We start from the raw sequence: 20030 nt of genomic DNA on the forward strand, positions 1-20030 counted from the left end.
ACACACTGTTCCTTTAATGTAGGCCAGAAGTCCTTTGAGATAATAAAGACTGAAGGGGTGAATACATTTAAGATGAAAGAGTTTGTTTAATACTGATAGTTTACATACAGGTTTTTTTTACACTGCTTGTTCTTTTTACACTGAGCATCAGCTCAACATGTGTGAGTCATTGACTGCTTCTCAAATTAAAGTGATGGGAAATTTATTGTAAACTCCTGCTAATTTACAGAAGGACAAAAAAAAAAAAATCTACAGTATATTGATTTGGCAATCTGCCAGACACACCCCAAAACTCAACAATAAATAAGGCATTAGGTAAACTGTTAAATAAAAAAAAGGCCTCTCTCAATTGATGCAAAGGTCATGAAACAGAAAACGTAGTTGAACATAAAAGAAATCAAGTATGGTTTACTGTAACCTTCCTTGACAGGTTGTTGTTGTATTGCCTCAGGAGCATATCATATTACTAGCTACTAGCACTCCGGCTGTACAGTTCACCATGTGTCATCTTTTAGTCAGTTTCTCACGGCAGCAGGTGGGAGGGGGGGTTCGTTGCATCTCCTGTTTCGTGCGCTTCCCAGGTCAAAGGCAGCCATCTGAGTCCACATACTGTATGCAGTTAGTTCATGATCATGAATAAGCCAAAGCACATGCCCTGATACAGATGGTGTGTAACAACTTTGACGGAACAGTTTACATTAGCTCCATAAAATTCCAGTAACAAGAGGTCAAAGGTCAGGAACTAATCAGGTACTACATACATTAAACCCTCTTGTATTACTGAGGATATACAGTGTTTACATTGGTTGATATGTAAGAATTTACCATTCCAAAAAATAAACATCTGAAAGTGCATTTTTTTTTACATATCTGTTTGTGTGTCTGTGTGCATTTGTTGTATGTTGTAAAGTAATACTCCACCCAAAATCTATCTTCTCAGTATCACTAAACTTCTGCACCACCTTCAGCTCATTCATTGATTCAGTTTCTTAATGTAGTTTACTGGTTGGCAGTAACAGTAACATCCATACTTACATTCATGGATGAATTTTGTCTGTGTTCAATTATAAACAATTAATATATTGACTTGAATTGAGTTATTATAAGTTGATTAATTAAATTGACTCTAAAATCCCTTAAAGGAACAGTGTGTAACACTTCGGGGGATGTATTAGCTGTTTTCATTAGTGTATGATCACCTGAAACTAACAATAGTTGTGTTGTCGTTAGCTTAGAATGAGCAATTCATATCTACATAGGGAGCAGGTCCTCTTTGCGGAGTCCACCATGTTGCTCTGCCATGTTTCTACAGTAGCCCAGAACGGACAAACCAAACACTAGCTCTAGAGAGAGCCTTTAATGTTTGTATGTTACCTGAAGGCCACCGGTGACCTCCGACACACTTGTGAAACTGTGGTAACGTGAGCCGCACAGTGCAAAACCGTGTTACCGCCAACCGCCGTCTGACTTCCGTTGTTCCTTAAGTAGAGTTATTATGGTGACCGGCGTTACCACGGTTTTGCACTCTGCAGCTCATGTAAAGGGAGGAGTGAGCGGAAAGGTACTCAGTTGGTTGCAATTTGCAACCACACTACTCGATGCCGCCAAATCCTACACATTGTACCTTTAACAAAAAACTCAAAGTAAAAAACAATAAAAATGTCATTAAACTAGCTAATTACTAATTTTGTTTCCTTATTCCAAAGTTAGATTTTAGGTGCAGCATCACTTCAAGTTGAATAAAGGGTATGGGTCCACTGGAGTCTTTTTATATTTCACAACATTTCAAAATGTTGTCCAAAATGTAACAGGCGCATACATTTCTTGAGAGCATTGTCAAAATGCAGCAAGCAGGGTGGTGTTTTTTCGCAAATACATTTTCAGTAGTTTCCTGTGGTTGCACAGCATTCTTGAATAGGCACTAGTTGAAGTCTCCTCTGAAGAAGAAGCCTCCAGTGGAGCTGTACCATTCATGTGCATGTACAGTAAACAGTAGTAAATCAATCACAGTCTAATGCGTGCTGGTTAAAGAGAAAATCCCCTGTGTGGTGTCAGTTTGTGGTTCTGTATCTCCACTGTTAGAGAACTTGAGTATTTTTACGTATTCATTAGATCTGTATTGTGTTTAAATGCCCTTATCTCAATCAGAAACGTACAAACAAAACAAAACTTTATTTTTTTTTACGTGTTTTTGCATGTGTGTGTATGTCTGTATGTGTGTGTGTGCACTTGTACAGTTCTCAGTGTCCATACTTTAATTCCCTCCAGATATCACACTCGCTGCTCCATCATTGAAAGCACACTGTGAGCTCTAAACTTGACCCTGACCTAATTCCCCCCCCTTGCTGCTCCCCCCAGCTCCACTCTTGAATTTCACCACCATGACGGTGATGTTGTCGGGGCAGCCGCGGTAGAAAGACTGCAGGACGATGCTCTTGGCGCCGAAGTGAGGCTCGTTCAGGCGCTCGCGGACGAACCGAACGGCCTCCTCGTTGCTGAATGCGTCCCACAGGCCATCTGACGCCAGGATCATGAACTCTGGCTGCAGCTTGTCCATGTCAAAGGTCATGATGTCGGGGTCGGGGATGACGACGTTGAGGTTCTTCAGCGGGTAGTCCCCTAGAGAGCGGGACATAGCCAGGATCCCCTGGACTCTCCAGGATCCATTAAAACTGATGAATCCTCCTGGAAGTGAAGAAGAATGAAAAAGTTTAAGCACAGTCTGATGATCTGTTACATGCTGTATATCAATCCAAATCATGAGTATGTGTGACAGAAAACCAAACTGAGCTTGAAAAAGCTGATGTTTTAAATACTGGATCGATCTGAGATCATTAATTAACAAAGCTTACCTGAGGAAATCCTTTAATCACACAGCCTCAGTATCTATGTCAGCTAAATCTGTGCTTTCTTTAACACAACGCTGTTCCTAAATAGACCAACAGATGGCAACCAAGGACCCTAAATTCATCCACGAGGCAGGGCAATGCAGGTACAGTCAGTACCTGCTCTCTTGATCCTCTTGCGCTCTTTGAGCTGGTACGGCTTGTGGTCGTGTGATAGCGCAACAGCATTCCCATCTTTGTCACACAACACACCGCGAGAGTCTCCAACGTTGGCCACTGTGAGTTCTCTGTCTGACAGCAGCGCTACTAGACATGTCGTTCCTGCACGGGAGATATGGAAGAGAAAGACAAAAATGAGAGGAGAAAGCTGTTTTTAGTAAATGCTCCAACAATTCTGAATCAAATCTGGTTGCATGTTTATCTTAAACACCGGGAGTAACAGACACTTGGGGTTAACCACATCACAACATATTTGTAGGCTGTTATGGTTCACAAAACATTGTATTGTATTGTTTTCAGCATTTTTTGCTGTCGCTACGATGTTGCAAGTGAAAATAATCCATACCAAGTATTTACAAGTACTATTTGTGCCAGATGTTTCTTATGGTTGCTGTTGAGAGCAAATAAGAGACAGAAAGTTGGTTAATGTGATACAGTATTTAACCGTGGCAGTAGAAGGCTAGGATAACAATGAGTCTCGGACCAAGTCCAAAATGTCAGTAAATATATTATCTCCAGGGATGAAAATGTCAAGAGATCTCTGGTATGATTATATCTGCCACTATTTTATTTTTATTTGATGTTCCACACTTTAATAAATACAGTGATTTAAAAACAACAGTCTTTATGTACAGTAACCTATAGTGACATATAGGAATGTCTGACCTTTAAAATGTGATCTACAGATTTGTGAAAGAAAAATGTAATAACTAAATGCTTCAAACTGTAAATGATAAGGTGATACAACCGGCAGCGAGGCCACTTGAGAATCTTGTTGACCCGTTGTATAGTATAGTAAAACAAGCACAAAGGACATGAACTGATAAAAATAGGTCTTATATATATAGAAATCAACAATGAAAGACAATATGCCAAAAACAACAGTTTCTTGTATCAAATGCCACCAACTGATCAATATGTAGCGCAGTTCTGAATTATACATCAGAGCAAAGAGTATCAACTACAGCATAATATAATATAACAGCAGCATAATGTTACAACACAGCAGTATCACTCTTCTCCAGTATTATAAGTGGAGTGTGTAGGAGCCCAAATGGAAGTTTTTTGTTTATATTTAGATAATAATAATAATAATAATAATAATAATAATAATAATAATAATAATGATAATAATAATAATAATAATAATAATAATAATAATAATAATAATAATAACAATAACAATAATGATAATAATAAAACTGGTAATACTTCATTTTACAGCTCTGCAAATTTCATGGTAATGAGGTGATAATGAGCAAGTAACATATTTTAAATTTCTTTGGAATTACTGCCAAATTACACCAATATTTACCTCAAACATTACTTTATTATACACATTATTTAATAATTATATGCTAAAATAGCATATAATCATTAAAATAGGGCCCTGCAGCTGTGCGCTGCTCTTCATCGGAGATGGAAAACCAAAACTAGTAGAAGAAACTTCTGATCAGGCACAAATCTCACCATTGTGTGACTTATTATCTACACAAATGTAACCTGGTAGCTAATTTAATGATTCACGGATTTTTTTTAAAGAAATTTAAAATAAGTTATTTGCTAATTATTATCTATTCATCAGCAGACATGGAAATAAAGCATATCAATTAACTTTGTATTGTTTTCCTGGAAATGTATTAAATAAATTACCAGCTATTGGAAAATAGCGGAATATAATCATTAAATAATGTTATAATAAAGTAATTTTCGAACATTTTGAGGTAAACATTGGGGTAATTTGGCAGTAATTCCAAAGACATTTCAAATAGGTTACTTACTAATAATCATCTAATTACCATGACATTTGCTGACCTGTAAAATGAAGTGTTACCTAATAATAATAATAATATTATTATTATTTTAATTATTATTATTATTATCATTATCATTATCATTATTATTATTATTATTATTATTATCATTATCATTATCATTATCATTATTATTATTATTATTATTATAGTTCTGATTCACTGATTTTGATTGGCACACTATGATTGGCTCATAGTAATTGGGGGTGTGGTATAATTAACAAACGGAAGTTGGAAACACGCAGGGAAAGAGGAAGTGCTGGCTTCAGTTGAGACCAAACACAGTTTTTTAACCATGTTATCTTTTCAGTATCATCTTCTATACATCTAATACCATCTAATTTCCTTCTTTCACACACATATTTCAGTCTGACATTGTTAATTGATCTACAACGTTCTGTAGGATATCTGACTTTATTTATTATTTCCAAACAACGAACAAATGGTGCCTGGATCTACAACACAGGTGCGTTAAAACAACTCTTCTGCTGCTGAGGCAGTGGCTCTAATTTTTGGAAACTATGTTAAGTTACAAAACGTTGGATTTTTTCGCACTACTCCTTGGACATGACTGGAATTAAAACAAGCGATCAAGAGGAAGTAATAGACGCAACTGGACTTCGGGACATCAGGTAAAACAAGCGATCATTGTGTGTTAAAGTTAAATTAAGGAATTGTTTGTCATTGGATGTCCAGTGGATGATTTTCTGTTGTGTATTGAAGCGCTGTTTAGGAGCGCTACTATTGGATCAGCGCGTCTGATCAGCGCGTCTGAAGCAAATGAACATGATCGCCTGCATTATTGACATTTAAAATGTGTGTTCTGCTCGTAGAAAACTCTGCTGCATATCAGATCAAGCGCTTCCTAAACTAACAGCCAGATTGAGATGTTTTGGCTTCACTTTTGGGGATAAATATTATCTATACAACCAACGTGTTTATGATTTAAATTGAGAGCATACAATTGTTTATCCATCTTCTTAATGTTGCTAATTTTGTTGTCAAAGTGCACCAGATTGATGCATTTAACTTTAAAATGTAGCTATCTAAAGGGTAGGGTGAAAATTCCTGTATTTTTTTTATATAGCAGAAAAAATATATAATGCAATGTCAGTTTTTTCCAACATCATGCAGCCCTAATTTGTACATTAGCAGGAATGTAGCACAGCATGGAAGTGAAAACAGTGCGGTATTTATTTTAATGTGAAAGTGCAATAAAAATATGTTGTCCCTTAAATCAATGAATAATCGTGATAAATAATTGTGATATCAATATTGATAAAAAAAAACAATCGTGATTATTATTTTGGTAGTGGTTGCCAAAGTGGGGCCCGGGCCCGGGGACCTCCAGGACTCCTTGAGGCAAAAAGGGGAATCATTTATTTTCACTATAATTCCATCCATAACTAACACAATGACAGAATGAATGACTATTTTGTTAATGGGTTTCTTACACTTTCTGTAAAAAAAAAACATCTAAGAGCAAAGATATATCAGATGGGAGACCCTGGGACCAAATCTTATGAAATGGTGTCCGTGGTGTAATTTGCGTCAGTTTAGAGATCCTTGATGTAAAAAAGTTTAGGAACCACTGTACTACTGTAGGCTATATTACTCCGAAGAGGAACGTGCAGACTGAACTTTAAGGTAATAATAAAGTTAGCTAAGTTGATACTATAGGCTAGTCTTTCCAGTTTTCATATTGTTGTAGAAATAAATATATATATAAACCAGAGTTTTTTCATGTAAAGTGAAGCTAACGTTAGAAAGTGGCTATAAAATAGTTGCTTCTGGTGTAATTTAAAGCTAACTTTAGCATGTGGCTATAAACTATAGCCTAATGGCTTTAGTGTAATTTGAAGCTAATGTTAACATGAGGGTTGCGAGTGTTAGTGTTATGATTGGCCAGACTGGAAAGTGACCTGCCCTTGGGTTAACGTTAGAGGACACTGAAGTGCACAACTTACAAATTGCTTGATAGACAGAGCATTCTTATGCCACGTGCAGCAAACACTGCTGGCTCTCATTCGTCTGTGTTTCAGGGAGAGGACTGCTACCGAGTGAGGTGTAAAGTTGGCTATGGACTGTGAGGAAGCAAGCAACCTGCGGCACAGCTGACCTTTGACCTTGGACTGCTGTCCCTCCTTCCCTGCCTGTAGGACACTGACTGTCTCAGGTAAGTACATCACGCACTCAAAAATGACTAGAGAAATGTTCATGTCAGAAGAGGAACTAGAGTGTGATGAAATGGACTGGTTCGAGCCTAAGAAAGAGGCCACTATAGAGTAGAGCGAGAACCCATCAAAGAGGAAAGTAATGTCAGCTGGGAGGCATTGCGCTGACTGAGAGGATATTGTACAGGAAATTGTGAGATTGTGTTTGATAGCCAAGGTGCTGTTACACGCTGACGTGTGCTGTAAGAGGCATGAATGCCGAATGAACGAGGGCTTAAAGATGTAATTTGAACATTTCTACTTTACAACTGCACAACATTTCATGCAAATGTTTTAGATTAAAATGTATTACATTACATGTAAAGTGCACCAAAGGGACACGTCTGCGAACACTTTCTAACATATATCTGTTTCTGTGTGGGTGGGATTTTCGCAATACATCTCAGCTTGTTACTTTCATTTCCCAAAACGCTAATCTGTCCCCTCACCACACACACACACACACACACACAAACACATATACAGACACTTCCCACCACTCTCCTCCTCCTTACTGACCTGCTTCATCGTGGTTGGCAGAGAGCTTGTCCAGCATCTCACGATCCACATTCAGGATGCGCTGCTCGAGGATGCTGCCGTAAGTGTTTGAGCTCTCTCTCTTCTCCCTCTCAAAGGCCTGCAGCTGCTGCTTCAGGGAGTCTGGCAGGTGAGCCTTCACATAGTCAGCTGCAGCCTGACAGACAGGGGGGAAGACACGGGGAGGGTTATTCCTTAATACTGCACTAATCAATATTCTTATAACACTAGATTAAATGCGTGTTAAGTAAAAGGTGTCACTCTTACCGACAAACCCACAGATAATTAACACCCAACTGTTCAGTTCCCCTCATCTTACAGAAAGTTTAGCGCCTTTCAGCCCATGACTTTACTGTTTTGGTTCACTCGACCTCTCTCGTAAGCATTCGGTCAAAGAAGGAAACTGTTTGCATCTTAAAAAGCTCTGCTGAACACTTTAGTCTACCCAGTGGCAGATTGAGGTGGTTAGGGGTCCCTATAGGCTACTCTTTGTGTGGGGACCCCCTTCTCATCATGCCATGTGTAAAAGTGTGCTAGGATTATTACACGGCCCACAGGTACACACTCAGAGAGCATACACACACATTGAGACAGCCGTTACTCTAAGCCTTAATACAATTTTTAAAAAGCCCTAAAGGATTTTCTTTAGTAGATCTTGGTCACGGTGTTCTTTCAGCCGAAGTGCTTTTGTGCTCCGCGATCATATTTGCTTTCTGACATATTGCCGCTCTTCTGTCCAGTAACAGTGACTTTTTGTTTCTTATGGGCCAATAAGGGTAAAGGTTGTTCTTTTTTTCTCTTAAGTACATTTAAATAATTTAAAATAATCTGGGGCCCTTGCAAATATGGAGCCCCTAGGCTGCAGCCTAGGCCAGCCTGTGCATTAATCCACCCCAGAGTCTACCTGCCCTGCACCAAATGGTGGGCAGACACAGTTAGCGACTAGCTGGTGATCATAGTGAAGCATTTAGACACTAAAGGAAAAGATATTTCTCTAATTCCTAAAACAGAGCTGAAAGAAGAGTTAAACAACTTCAACTAGCTAATGTTGTTCAGTCTGGATGTGTAAATACATTTTGTTGCCAACATGTTCCTCATAACAACTTTATCAGGTGTATATAAATTATATACAGTATATGTATGTGCATATACTGTATGCATATGTCAAAATGTTGTGTTTAAAGCTTGTTCTGCTGCCCCCAAGAACCCAAAAGGGTTAGGGTTAGGGTTATATTTGGTGCTTTGATATTCTGCTAAACGAGAAAAACATGTTCTTTTTATTCATATAACTGGTTGCACTGTATTATACATATGCAGTTTGACAGGTCACCAGAATAGAATAAATAATGTTGTGGCTGTGGTTGCCAGGTCATATGGTCCAATACAACTTTAATTTAGACATTTTTTCCATTTCATACAGCAGGTGCTCTGTGCTGAATTATTGAACAACCTCCTCATCCTTCAGCCCACTTGCCCTCCTCCTCCTCCTCCTCCTCCTCCTCCATCTCCTCCTCCTGCACTTAGTTATCTGCTTCTTCCCGTATTTTCTCTGCCAAGATCTCCATTATGCTAATGCTGTTGAATCAAATCTAAAATGGGAAAATGATATACCGTCTTAATGTCTCGGTTGATAATATAATATATTAGATTTATATAGCGCTTTTTAGTGATCTCAAAGACGCTTGATACAGAGTACATATTTCATATTCGCAGTTCTTATGGACATTAGGGCACTTTGGGCCATTCTACAGTATCTACATGCTTTACTGTTTCCCTTTCTCATGTTCTGATGTGCTATATACAGTACAGCACAAGTAGACCTTCAGTTTGTGTTTTATTTTAATTTTGACCCAAGAATTTGTCTTTAAAACTCCGCTACTTTTTATTCATAACTATAATTTTACTGAAAATGTTTGTCATTATTTAAACTAGCAGTGTGTAGGATCTGGCAGTATCTACTTTTGAGGTGAGGTGGTTGCAACTAACTGAAGCCTTTCCTGTGAGCCAAGCGTGTTGGAGAGCTTCGGTGGCCGACGCAAAAACGTGAATGGTCCTCTCTAGAGCCAGTTGTTGTAAGAGTAGAGTGCTTAGAGAGCGTATTTACGTGGGAACTGAGTGGTGAAGCAAGAGAGAGTGGTGGCGACGGGAGCGAACGTTATGGACTTCTGGCCCAAGCAGGAAAAGTTAACAGTCTGGTTTGTCAGTTCTGGGCTACTGTAGAAACATGGTGGTGCTACATGGCGGACTCTGTGAAGAGGACCCGCTCCCTATGTAGATATAAATGGCTCATTCTAAGCTAACGAAAACACAACAATTCTTATTTTCAGATGATTATACACTAAAGAAAACATACATATTAATAGTATACTCCATTTCTGCCATTAGATCCCCCTAAATGCTACACACTGGCCCTTTAAAAATGGAATTGGGAGTAAAAGAACAGCGATGGAAGGAGACCTGAACATGATTATGATGTTCCCAATGATCACTAGACTGTGACCATCTCTTCCTGCTGCTCCACTCCCCTATTATCTCTCTCTTTCCCTTTTGCTGCATAATAGTACTCATTCATTTAGTTAATTGGAGAGGAAAGCACTCAGCGAGCCTCGATCAGGAAAAGAGCTTCAAGTGTGAATTTCCATTCATCGTAAACAGCTGAAAATGCCAGGGCAGTTAGAGACTTCATAAATGACTCACTGTTGGACCAACTTTATTAAAGATTGATTAATCTGTATTGTGGATCTTTTATTAACATCGAAGCTCCTATTTGCCCCTAGAGTCAGTGTATAACTATAAATTCAATTTAATGCAGCATAGTAGTGTGAAAGCCTGTTAAAGTTGTAAACTAGTCAAAGTTCCTGCTTCACCAGTCTCAGTAAATCATGCTAAAAGGGGAGCAGCAGCTTGTGCTGACCTTTTTATAATTCTGGGCCATAACTCACAGCCTCGATAAAAATACAGTAAAAAGAAAAACATGTTTGAGAAATGTCCTGCATATTTTAGGAGGCTGGAACTCACAGCACTGCCAGAGACGGCCCGTTCTAGCGGCCCATATTTAGTTTGGCGGCATCGCTTCATTTAATTTTGGGGATGTTTATGTGAGAGTGTGTTTACAGTTCTGCCAAACTGCATAAAAATGCAAATTAATGTCCTAGGATATCCCGGCAAAATCATTAGCATTGAGAGTCCCAGAAGGTAAACACAGCTTTCCCAAATGCCCGTTAACATCACTCATCGCTGCATTTACTGTTAGTGCTTAATAGTTTTTAGACCGGGAACTGTGTGTGTGTTTCCATATCTCAGGATGACGTCTGTGTATTGATGCCCGTGACCCTGTAATAGCTGAGGTCAATGTCGGAGTAGCCCGTTCTTTTTCAGTCCCAAACCCTATTTGACTTGTGAAAGATAAAATAAAACATAAAAAGATGGGACAAACAAGCTAACAAATATGAACACACATATGCACAGAGATACACATTTGTGTATAGAAAGGGAGGAAAACTTGCAGGATAGAAAGAGTGAAAATGAGGGAGAAAGAGTGAGAGATGTCAGGACGGACAGGAAAGATAAATATTTGTTTATGGGACAGGAATAGACAGAAGGATTTGGAAGGGTAAACACCCTCTATTCTGTTTGTTGTCTGCTTCTCTACGGTTTTACACAAGCGACAACTCTTGCAACTAATCTTTTAAAAAGAGAACACATAGATCCTTAAGTATTTTTCTGTAATCAAATGAAAACATGTAAATGGACAGCATGTCAGACACAGTGATGAATGGCAGAAGCTCAATTAGAGCGTTTCAGACAGAGGCTGACAAGAGGTGCTGCAGCACAACCGTTATGAAGAAAATAAAGCTTTTTTTGAACATTAAAACATGTAAACATATTCTAGTAGAAACCCAAAATACAAGTATACACCTGAAAATAAGCATAAGACTAACAAATCTCCTGTAGTCAAGGGAAACCTAAGAAACGCTAAGAAATAAAGTAATTTTTAAGCAAAAATTCCAAAACTTCACTGCTTCCAGCCTCTCAAATGTGAATATTTGCTGTCAGTGATGGTACACTGAATATCTTTGGGTTTTGGATTGCTGGCCAGGCGAAACAAGCAATCAGAAAACGTCAACTTGGGCTCTGGGAAACCCATTTTTTTATGGTTCTCACACTTTTGTTTGAATCACCGTAGATTTGCTTTCAACCTTTAATATCTGTTATTATGTTGGGTTAATGAAAAAAAATAAGAAAAAGACTGAGGTTTAAATATGACACTAAACCAGTATCATTCAGAGAAATATGTCCCACACTGAAAACCTCTGGGGGGGGGACAGGGGTGATGGTGTGACAGATGGCGCACAGGACACGTGGTCTGAAGGCAGCCATGAGAAACCACTGACCCTTGACAACACAGAGGGAGGGGAGGAAAGAGACAAAACCTTCACACACACATCTCTACCCCCCCATGCACGCACACACACACACACACACACACTCACAAGGTCTTTGTGGTGAATCCAAAATCAACTCCCTGATTGGCAGGAGGAGGAGGTGTTCACACAAAAGAATACAAAGATTGAGAGGCGAGGGGGGTTGTTCTGTTTGAAAATGGAGTGAAATGAGGAACTCAAGTGGCATATCTTTGCCCTATCCTATAGTATGAATACCTGTTAACTTCCTATAGAAACCTGGCAGAGAGTTATCCTACCTATTGCTATTTTCTATTTCTTAGCCTAATATCACATTAATGTCCCTCCCCATAATACTTTTATATGATGCCATAATACATGTCCCTAAATTGCATTGTGGGATTAGACAATTATACGGATAATGAACAAACAATAAACCTGTGCAATAGTAATACACTGAATGTGAAATACATTTGTCTGTGCAATATATCCTTAATTCAATATACACCTCAAGTGCAACTTTGTTTACATTTGATTTATTACATCTACCCTACCTATTTTACAAGTACAATTACCTCTGTTTACATTACATCTATTTTTATATTTTATAGTTCTAGTGTAACACCCGGTCTTGTCATGTATTTGTTTTAAAGCACTGACCAGAAGTGGCAAACTGTGAATCTCGTTGTATTTAATACAATGACAATAAAGCTTTCTATTCTATTCTAAAATAGGTTTTATTGAGTATGCCCAAAAAGCAGCAGTTATTACAGTGAACTTCCTCCCTGTCTCTCTACACCTGCTCTGAATGCAAATGATGCAGCAGCAGCAGCAGCAGCAGCTCTTTACGTCTGCATCATAATGAAGTGTTTCCTCACATCCCAGCCTACCTACCTCTCCACCATGACCGTCAAATATCCCGAATATGGACGGGTGGCTCTTGTTGCTGATGTCGGTGAGCACCTCGAAGCGATCCTCCATGTGATCTCTCCTCCCCTGGATGGAGTACACGGCCACGTTGTTGTTCTTGAACTGCCAGGTTTTGGAGAACTCAGCGTCCAGGATGCTGAGGCCTCCGAGCCGGTCGTTCTGCATCATCTCCGCCACTTTCCCCTTCACCATCTTCACGGCATCCCGGCTGGACTTGACGATGGTTTTCACCTCGTCGGTGTGGAAGAAGTAGCTCCACAGCGCCAGACTGATGCACAACAGGAACAAAGTCTCCGGCCTGAGGAGAAAATAACGCATGATCCGACCCAGAAGAGACAAGAGCGTCATTGTGTCTCCTATCATCACACACTGGGAAAACCGAAACTGCGGGTCCCTTTTCTTTTTTTTTTTTTTTTTTTTTGCACAATTCACTCCATCCGCTCAGAGGGACTGTGAGGAAACCCGATTCACGACCACGATGCAACACAAAAGGCTGAATTTCAACATTTAAAGTGCACCTTCGACCGCATTTACGCACGGTGGCACCGAGCCGAGGAGCGCAGCAGAGACAAAAAAGCGCGTCAGGCCACCGGCACGGACTCGTCTTGATCCTATCTTCGGCTCTGTGAACAGCTGCAAGGCGATTCTCCGAGTCGAGCCGATCTCCCACCACAGCCCATTGTAGGAGGATGACGGGTATTTTGGGTTAGACCCACCCGTTTCTTCTCTCGGATGATATATATATGACTCTATTCAGTCTCTGCATCAACATGACATTTTTCATTACACGCTTCCATTCTTGTGCGTCAAAAAAAAAAAAAACACCAAGGGAGAGTGAGAATATAAGACCGGAAACCAAACTGTGCTTGTCTTAATAAAAGCGAAACATTTAAGCAGGGTGTGCACACAATGGATGTGTCTTAAAGTCAGGGCTTTTATTTTGAAAAGTATGTAGCGGAAGTATGTTTTTTTTTTTTATTTATAGGGACAAGCTTGACACTGACTCATTCTGTATATGTTGGACAAGTGTGCGCAGCTGCAAACTCAGACGATGGACCAAACACACTGGATCCAAGGCTGCAGAATGAAATGATGACGTCATACAGTAATAATACTAATATTATGCAATATACTGATATCAAATCTAGATACATTTTCCACTCAATATTATCTCCCATTCATCATGCTGCTGACTTTTTATGAACAACTGGACATTGATTTATATAAACTGTAGATCTATACAATATCCATAGCCCACTTGTACACACACACACACACACACACACACACACACACACACAAAGTAGCTACAATGCAGCAAAATTTGAATTCAAATAAAAAAAGGCATGACACAATAATAACTAATCATAGATTATAATATAGACTAATATTGAATACAATACATCTTTATTGTCCACTTGCGTGCAAATTTGTCTTTGGCTTCACAGACATGCATGCACACTTTCTTTGCCATGAGTTACATGAGATAAAGAAAAACAAAAAAAACTTACCAAATAATAGCCTCAGTGGGCCAATCGGTTGCGATGACAGAGCTTAGATATTAACAACTAATACATATTTTAGATAGACATCTTTGGGAGAAAAAAAAAAAGCAGAAGCAGTCACTAATATCTAATAAAATAATTTAGTAAGATGAGAAGATGTTTCTTGTGGCTGTGTGCACTGAGTTTTGGCCCAATACTGAATGTGGGAGGAGGCCTTTGTTCAGATGTTGTTACTGCAGCATAGACTGTAGACACTGCATTGACCCAACACAGCTCCCTGGTGGATTTTTGGAGTAATACATCTCAAATGGTTCTATCTACTCACACTCTCGCACCTCTCTCTCTCTCTGTCTCTCAATAAAACAGTCACAATTATTATTAAAAGTTGAATCAAGTAGAACTATAAAGTGCCGCAGAGGATTAAGTGACTCCAATTTCAGTCTGTTTTGCCGTAGTAAAATGTAGGAAACCAGCATCCCCAGTTCAGAGTTGGTTTGGTGTCATTGTTGTCCACCAAGGATGTTAAATCACTCAGCACGTAGATAACAAGGCCTTATAAATGAAAACACAGGTATGCTTTATTGTGTTTTGACAGGTGCAACGATTTCTTTTTTGGTATAAGAATCCTTTTTTAATTTTGAACGAGGCGTTCAACCGGAGTTTTGTAGAACAACCTGTTCGTATTCCTAAGTAGGCCTATACAGTATAATGCTGTAATGTATTTACTAGATTATTCCCATTAAGCGAATGGAGCAGAGTAAGAACAGCCTTGTCCTCTTGTTTACGTTTGAACAGTTGGTAGCAAATCTGAAGTTAATAATTTCAATGATGTAATGGTGATTTTTCTTTTCTTTCTTTTTTTGATGGCAAACTTGAGGAGGATGGTGATTAAACCTGAATGATTTTAATTTACTCTTGTATTTCAAACTTTCCTTTTTTTACAGCACAGATTATATTTATTTTATTTATACACAGTGCACATTAATAAACATTTCTGTAAATGTGCCAGTTTTAGCCTCTTGGCTAATTTTCAACTGCGGTCCCTGGGCATGGTGTAATGACAAAAGACTCATGAAATACATTAAAAACAAGAACAGCAATACATAAAACATAACACAAACAATATAAAAACACATTTCTGATAAAGCAATGTGTCCGTATAGTGACCTCCTCCTCTGCAGCTCTTTTGAGCCTTTTCATCTATTATTTTGCCACATACAGTATCACATGGCTCCTCGTCAGATTTTGTGTGTAACCTTGGCAACCAACGAGGAATCGTTCAAAGTTAATGTCAGAAGTTTGAAACTACATCTGAGACACATAAAGCTCGGTTCAGTGGGGCCAGGTTTCCACGAGGTATACTGGGTTTACTGGGCTCTATGGGTTGGTTTGATCAAGGAGGTGAACGGCTGGATCAATGTTGCCACGCCGCCTGTTTTGGGACATTGAGCCCTCTCCCATTGGGTGTGTGGTGATCCATTTTCTGCTTTGAGGTGCTGCCAAACGGTGTGATCACTGCGAGGTGTTGCACCCGGCAACTCTCATAAGATATGCTATTCATTACGAACAATGTGTGAGTTTGTGTACTGTATGCTTACATGTTCTGCGAATGTGTATCTTTGTGTGTAACCTTATATTTCTGCTGTTTGTGTACAAAGCAAGCAACAACACTTTAGCAGTGTGTGCACTCGTGGGCCCTTGAATCATATCCCATATCACAAAGAATAAAGTCTTGCCTTGAATGCAACCTGCTTTATTTCATATCCCTCAGGAGTCATGTAATCTGTTCCTGCCAGCCCACCTACCTCCTAATAACCCCGCTGTTCTGTCCCTTGTTCTCTCTTTGAGCTACCGGGGCAATATAAGGAAGGAGGCAGCCTACATCAATCAGTAGTTGGAGGGGATCGAGTGAAGAGGCAACATCATTTACATCAGCAGGTAAGATGCACTTGTTGCCTTATTGTGCAATGTGGTGCAAATAGAAAAAAGTGCTGCACCTGTTTTATCTTGTTCTTCAAACTCTTCTTTCTTACAGCTTGTACTGTGTCAAGCCTTCGGTATGCCGTCCGTTCGCCTCGTCTTCCTGACCTCTCTCCTCGTGCTACTGATGGCCGTGCTGACCTACAGCGCCAGAACCACACGCTGGCCCAAACCTCAGACCACCAAGAAGCCCCCTCGAGCTGGTGCTGGAGGTGGAGGATTCCGACGGACCACCACCACGACCGCGTCCGGCGGCCTGCACACAGATGAGACAACTGAGGTCACGATGGACGCTTTCTCCCTGTCCCCTACAGACAGCACCACCTACTCCAACGACGCTTACTCCACTGAGTTCCACACCGACGCCATAGTGGCCCCCGGGAACACCCTGGGAAACTATACCCTAGACTACAATGAATGCTTCTTCAACTTCTGTGAGTGCTGTCCGCCGGAGAAGGGCCCCGTGGGGCCCATGGGAGAGAGTGGGCCAGCGGGACCGCAAGGAGAGGGGGGTCCTCCAGGTAAGATGGATTATCATTTTCAGGAAAATCACCTTTTGGAGATCCAAATTGGTCCTTAATGCTCTTTATTTTCCAGGGTTACCAGGAGAGAAGGGAGAAATTGGGCTCAGAGGACTTCCAGGACCAGAAGGAATACCTGGAGCCAACGGACTCAATGGCGACATAGGTACACCGGGGCTTAACAGCAGCCGGAGAGTTTTTGATATCCTCTCCACTTCTCTCTCTCTGTCCCTCTGTCCTTTTTTGCAAAACGCTGTCCTGTATAAGTACTTTGTGGATGTCATTCTCTACGCTTTATTTATCAAAACCACCACAGGTTTCAAAGGTGATCAAGGACCCGTGGGTCTTCCTGGTGCCCCCGGTATCCCAGGAAAACCAGGAGAGAAAGGTGTGTAGTCTCAGTAGAAAGTGTAAACATATTAGATCATCTCTTTTAAACATAATTAAAATATATATAGATACACCCTATAAACGTATGCAAATATATATTATTATATATAAATGAAAGCTAATTAAAACATGTCTTCCTATGTGAATATAACCTCTCTAAATACATACTATAGGTGATCCGGGCCCCAGAGGAGAGAAAGGTGAACGTGGCTTCAGTGGTCTGAAAGGGGACCCGGGAGAAAGAGGAGCGCCTGGCCTGAATGGGACTAAGGGCAACATCGGGCGAGAGGGGCCTATGGGCCCCCCTGGGTTAGCTGGGACAAAGGGTCAGAAAGGTGACCAGGGACTTATAGGCGAGTGCTCACCTGGCGAGAAAGGTGACGTGGGTGGGCGTGGGCCTCCTGGTCTGAGTGGTGAGATGGGCCCCCCAGGAGTGAATGGAACTGTTGGTGCAAAAGGAGAGAGAGGGGAGCCAGGGCCTCCAGGAGGGAAGGGGGATACTGGTGGCAGAGGGCCCCCAGGACCTCCAGGAGGGAGGGGCATGGCGGGGCTGAGGGGGGAGAGGGGAGTTAAAGGTGGGCGTGGGCCTCGGGGCCCTAAAGGCCCGCAAGGTGAGAACGCGGAGCTGATTCGCTCTGCCTTCAGTGTGGGCTTGTTCCCTAGCAGGTCCTTCCCTCCTCCCGGCCTGCCTGTGAAGTTTGATAAGGTGTTTTACAACGGGGAGGGCCACTGGGACCCAGTGCTCAGTAAGTTCAACGCCACCTACTCGGGAGTCTACTTATTCAGTTACCACATCACCGTGCGCAACAGGCCCGTGCGTGCTGCCCTAGTGGTTAATGGGGTACGGAAGCTGCGGACTCGGGACTCTCTGTACGGCCAGGACATCGATCAGGCGTCCAACCTCGCACTGCTGCCGCTGAACGAAGGCGACCAGGTGTGGCTGGAGACGATGAGAGACTGGAACGGAGTTTACTCCAGCAGTGAGGATGACAGCACTTTCTCTGGCTTCCTGCTTTACCCAGACTCAAAGAACAAACCTACTGCAATAGAAAACCTACTGCAATAGAAAACCTGTGACGGCAACCTTTGACCTTGATTGTAACTTCTTGTAGACTCTGCACAACCTTCGTCCTATTGCACTGCTCTGTCAAATCAATGTGATTCAGCTAAAAGCTGCTGCTTCAGTATCTGCTCGCGGCTGTCGCGCTAATCAAACCAAATGCTTCGCTTGCCTTGCTGTATTTGGAGATGGATGAGGCTTGATTATACTGCTGTATGCAACACTTCAGTTCTTTGTAACAATGCATTAAAAATGGCTATTCTTGAAATGGATGACCCTTGAGTTTTATTTATTTAAAACCAGAACTAGAAGCTAATTCATAAGCCATTAGACATTGCAATTAGAATAGATAAGCTCTGTATCAGTGAGGCCAATGCAAATTTGGAAACAATTTAAGCAAATAATCCATGATTGCATTTGGTTCCCACTAGAGGGTGTAAGGTGTCCAAGTTCTGTAAAGAGGTATTGGAGAGGATCAGTGAAAGTAATAAAAAGGTTGCAGACAATGCATGAGGATGGAATGTTAAAAAAAAATATTTCAAATTCACAAAAAATACAAATTAAGACTTAACATGTTATTGTCCACTTACTGACTGCAAAACAACAGCAGAAAAAATGCTCAAGCCTTGAATGCAGATGCCATTCACACAGCAGGATGGTAAAGATAATTCTTGCGGACTCTCGTCATTCACCACAGCTCTGTTTCTGATGAATTTAGTGAATTTGGTCTGTTGTGTGAATAAGCCTGCAAGGCAATACAGTACAAAAAGAGTGAAATCCTTGTTTTCCTCTAATTATCAACAAAGATGGAAGGCAGTCGTGAAGGTGATTCAGACCCGCAGGAACACAGGAGACTGATATCGGGTCGTAAAAAAAGATGCCTCATTGACATTACATCCCCATAATAACAGATTAGCTGCCCCAGCACCAAACACTGAGGATAACCCTCTGCAACAGAGAGATGAATGTACTATGAATTATACTCTGGTGTACCCACTGTACAATGAAAAATAGCATCGACTTTTACAAGTGCTATATCTCATTAGACTCTAAACAGTCAAGACCTTTCTCCAGATTAAAAAGGATAATGACTCCTTTCCTGCACACAACAGCGATTCATCTGGAAGATATATTGCATTTAGTAGTTTATTTCTCTGAGAGGTACTGAGACATTTTTATGTTGTGACGAATTTGTTAAAAAGACTGTGTAGGGAGATTGCGTTACCTATAGTTCTGAAATATTTGTAGTGTTCAGTAACAATTTCTCATTGAAAAACACACAAAAATGTGTCAAACTTTGCCAGAAATCTGGTGATATTTTATCACTGTATATCTATATCTTATCTTATATGTAAAGTGATTAAACCTTATACAAGACAGACTATGTTAATATTGAATCATATTAATATCGTCATGTTTTGAGCAGATTAGAGTACCTGCATGCCATAATGTGGCTTCATATTTGATTTACGGGTTAGGTGTGTATTGGGCCGTTTTTCCAACAAAAAGGTGCTTGAGGCAAGATTAGAATTCCATGTATGATGAATCAACTAAATCTACACTGCTTGTTTATCTCTACATTTATGACCAGAATGGTTTTGTGGATTTTGTA

General features: G+C 40.5%; 2 protein-coding genes across 4 annotated transcripts; one reads left to right on the forward strand and one right to left on the reverse strand.

Annotated features, from left to right (window-relative positions):
• Positions 1-2149: 2149 nt before the first annotated feature.
• On the reverse strand, positions 2150-14633 carry ppm1la (protein phosphatase, Mg2+/Mn2+ dependent, 1La). Of its 2 annotated transcripts, XM_037787231.1 has the most exons (5): positions 14474-14633; positions 12927-13260; positions 7612-7786; positions 3006-3167; positions 2150-2685 (listed from the first exon to the last, which is right to left on the reverse strand). In XM_037787231.1, exons 2-5 carry the CDS (start codon positions 13152-13154, stop codon positions 2312-2314), a joined length of 939 nt encoding a protein of 312 aa, XP_037643159.1. In that variant the 5' UTR covers positions 13155-13260; positions 14474-14633; the 3' UTR covers positions 2150-2311. The 2 variants fall into 2 exon arrangements, with proteins under 2 accessions (XP_037643159.1, XP_037643158.1); XM_037787230.1 differs by lacking the exon at positions 14474-14633 and having other exon boundaries at positions 12927-14235.
• On the forward strand, positions 5106-18678 carry otol1a (otolin 1a). 2 transcript variants are annotated; one of them, XM_037787223.1, is made up of 7 exons: positions 5106-5511; positions 6922-7055; positions 16316-16405; positions 16503-16968; positions 17045-17134; positions 17285-17356; positions 17532-18678. In XM_037787223.1, the coding sequence occupies exons 4-7, from the start codon at positions 16527-16529 to the stop codon at positions 18422-18424; spliced, it is 1497 nt and encodes a 498-aa protein (XP_037643151.1). In that variant the 5' UTR covers positions 5106-5511; positions 6922-7055; positions 16316-16405; positions 16503-16526; the 3' UTR covers positions 18425-18678. The 2 variants fall into 2 exon arrangements, with proteins under 2 accessions (XP_037643151.1, XP_037643152.1); XM_037787224.1 differs by lacking the exon at positions 5106-5511 and having other exon boundaries at positions 6224-7055.
• The last annotated feature ends 1352 nt before the right edge of the window (positions 18679-20030 follow it).

The sequence above is a fragment of the Sebastes umbrosus genome, chromosome 12, assembly GCF_015220745.1.
Source record: "Sebastes umbrosus isolate fSebUmb1 chromosome 12, fSebUmb1.pri, whole genome shotgun sequence".
Taxonomy (NCBI): domain Eukaryota; kingdom Metazoa; phylum Chordata; class Actinopteri; order Perciformes; family Sebastidae; genus Sebastes; species Sebastes umbrosus.

Coding starts and splice junctions, on each gene's coding strand:
- otol1a (XM_037787223.1), top strand. CDS start 16,527: ATGCCGTCCGTTCGCCTCGTCTTCCTGACCTCTCTCCTCGTGCTACTG. Junction 16,969..17,044: donor AGGAGAGGGGGGTCCTCCAG/GTAAGATGGATT, acceptor TTTATTTTCCAG/GGTTACCAGGAGAGAAGGGA. Junction 17,135..17,284: donor CGGACTCAATGGCGACATAG/GTACACCGGGGC, acceptor AAACCACCACAG/GTTTCAAAGGTGATCAAGGA.
- ppm1la (XM_037787230.1), bottom strand. CDS start 13,325: ATGATAGGAGACACAATGACGCTCTTGTCTCTTCTGGGTCGGATCATG. Junction 7,787..12,926: donor TTGACGGTCATGGTGGAGAG/GTAGGTAGGCTG, acceptor CCTGTCTGTCAG/GCTGCAGCTGACTATGTGAA. Junction 2,686..3,005: donor CAAGAGGATCAAGAGAGCAG/GTACTGACTGTA, acceptor CTTCACTTCCAG/GAGGATTCATCAGTTTTAAT.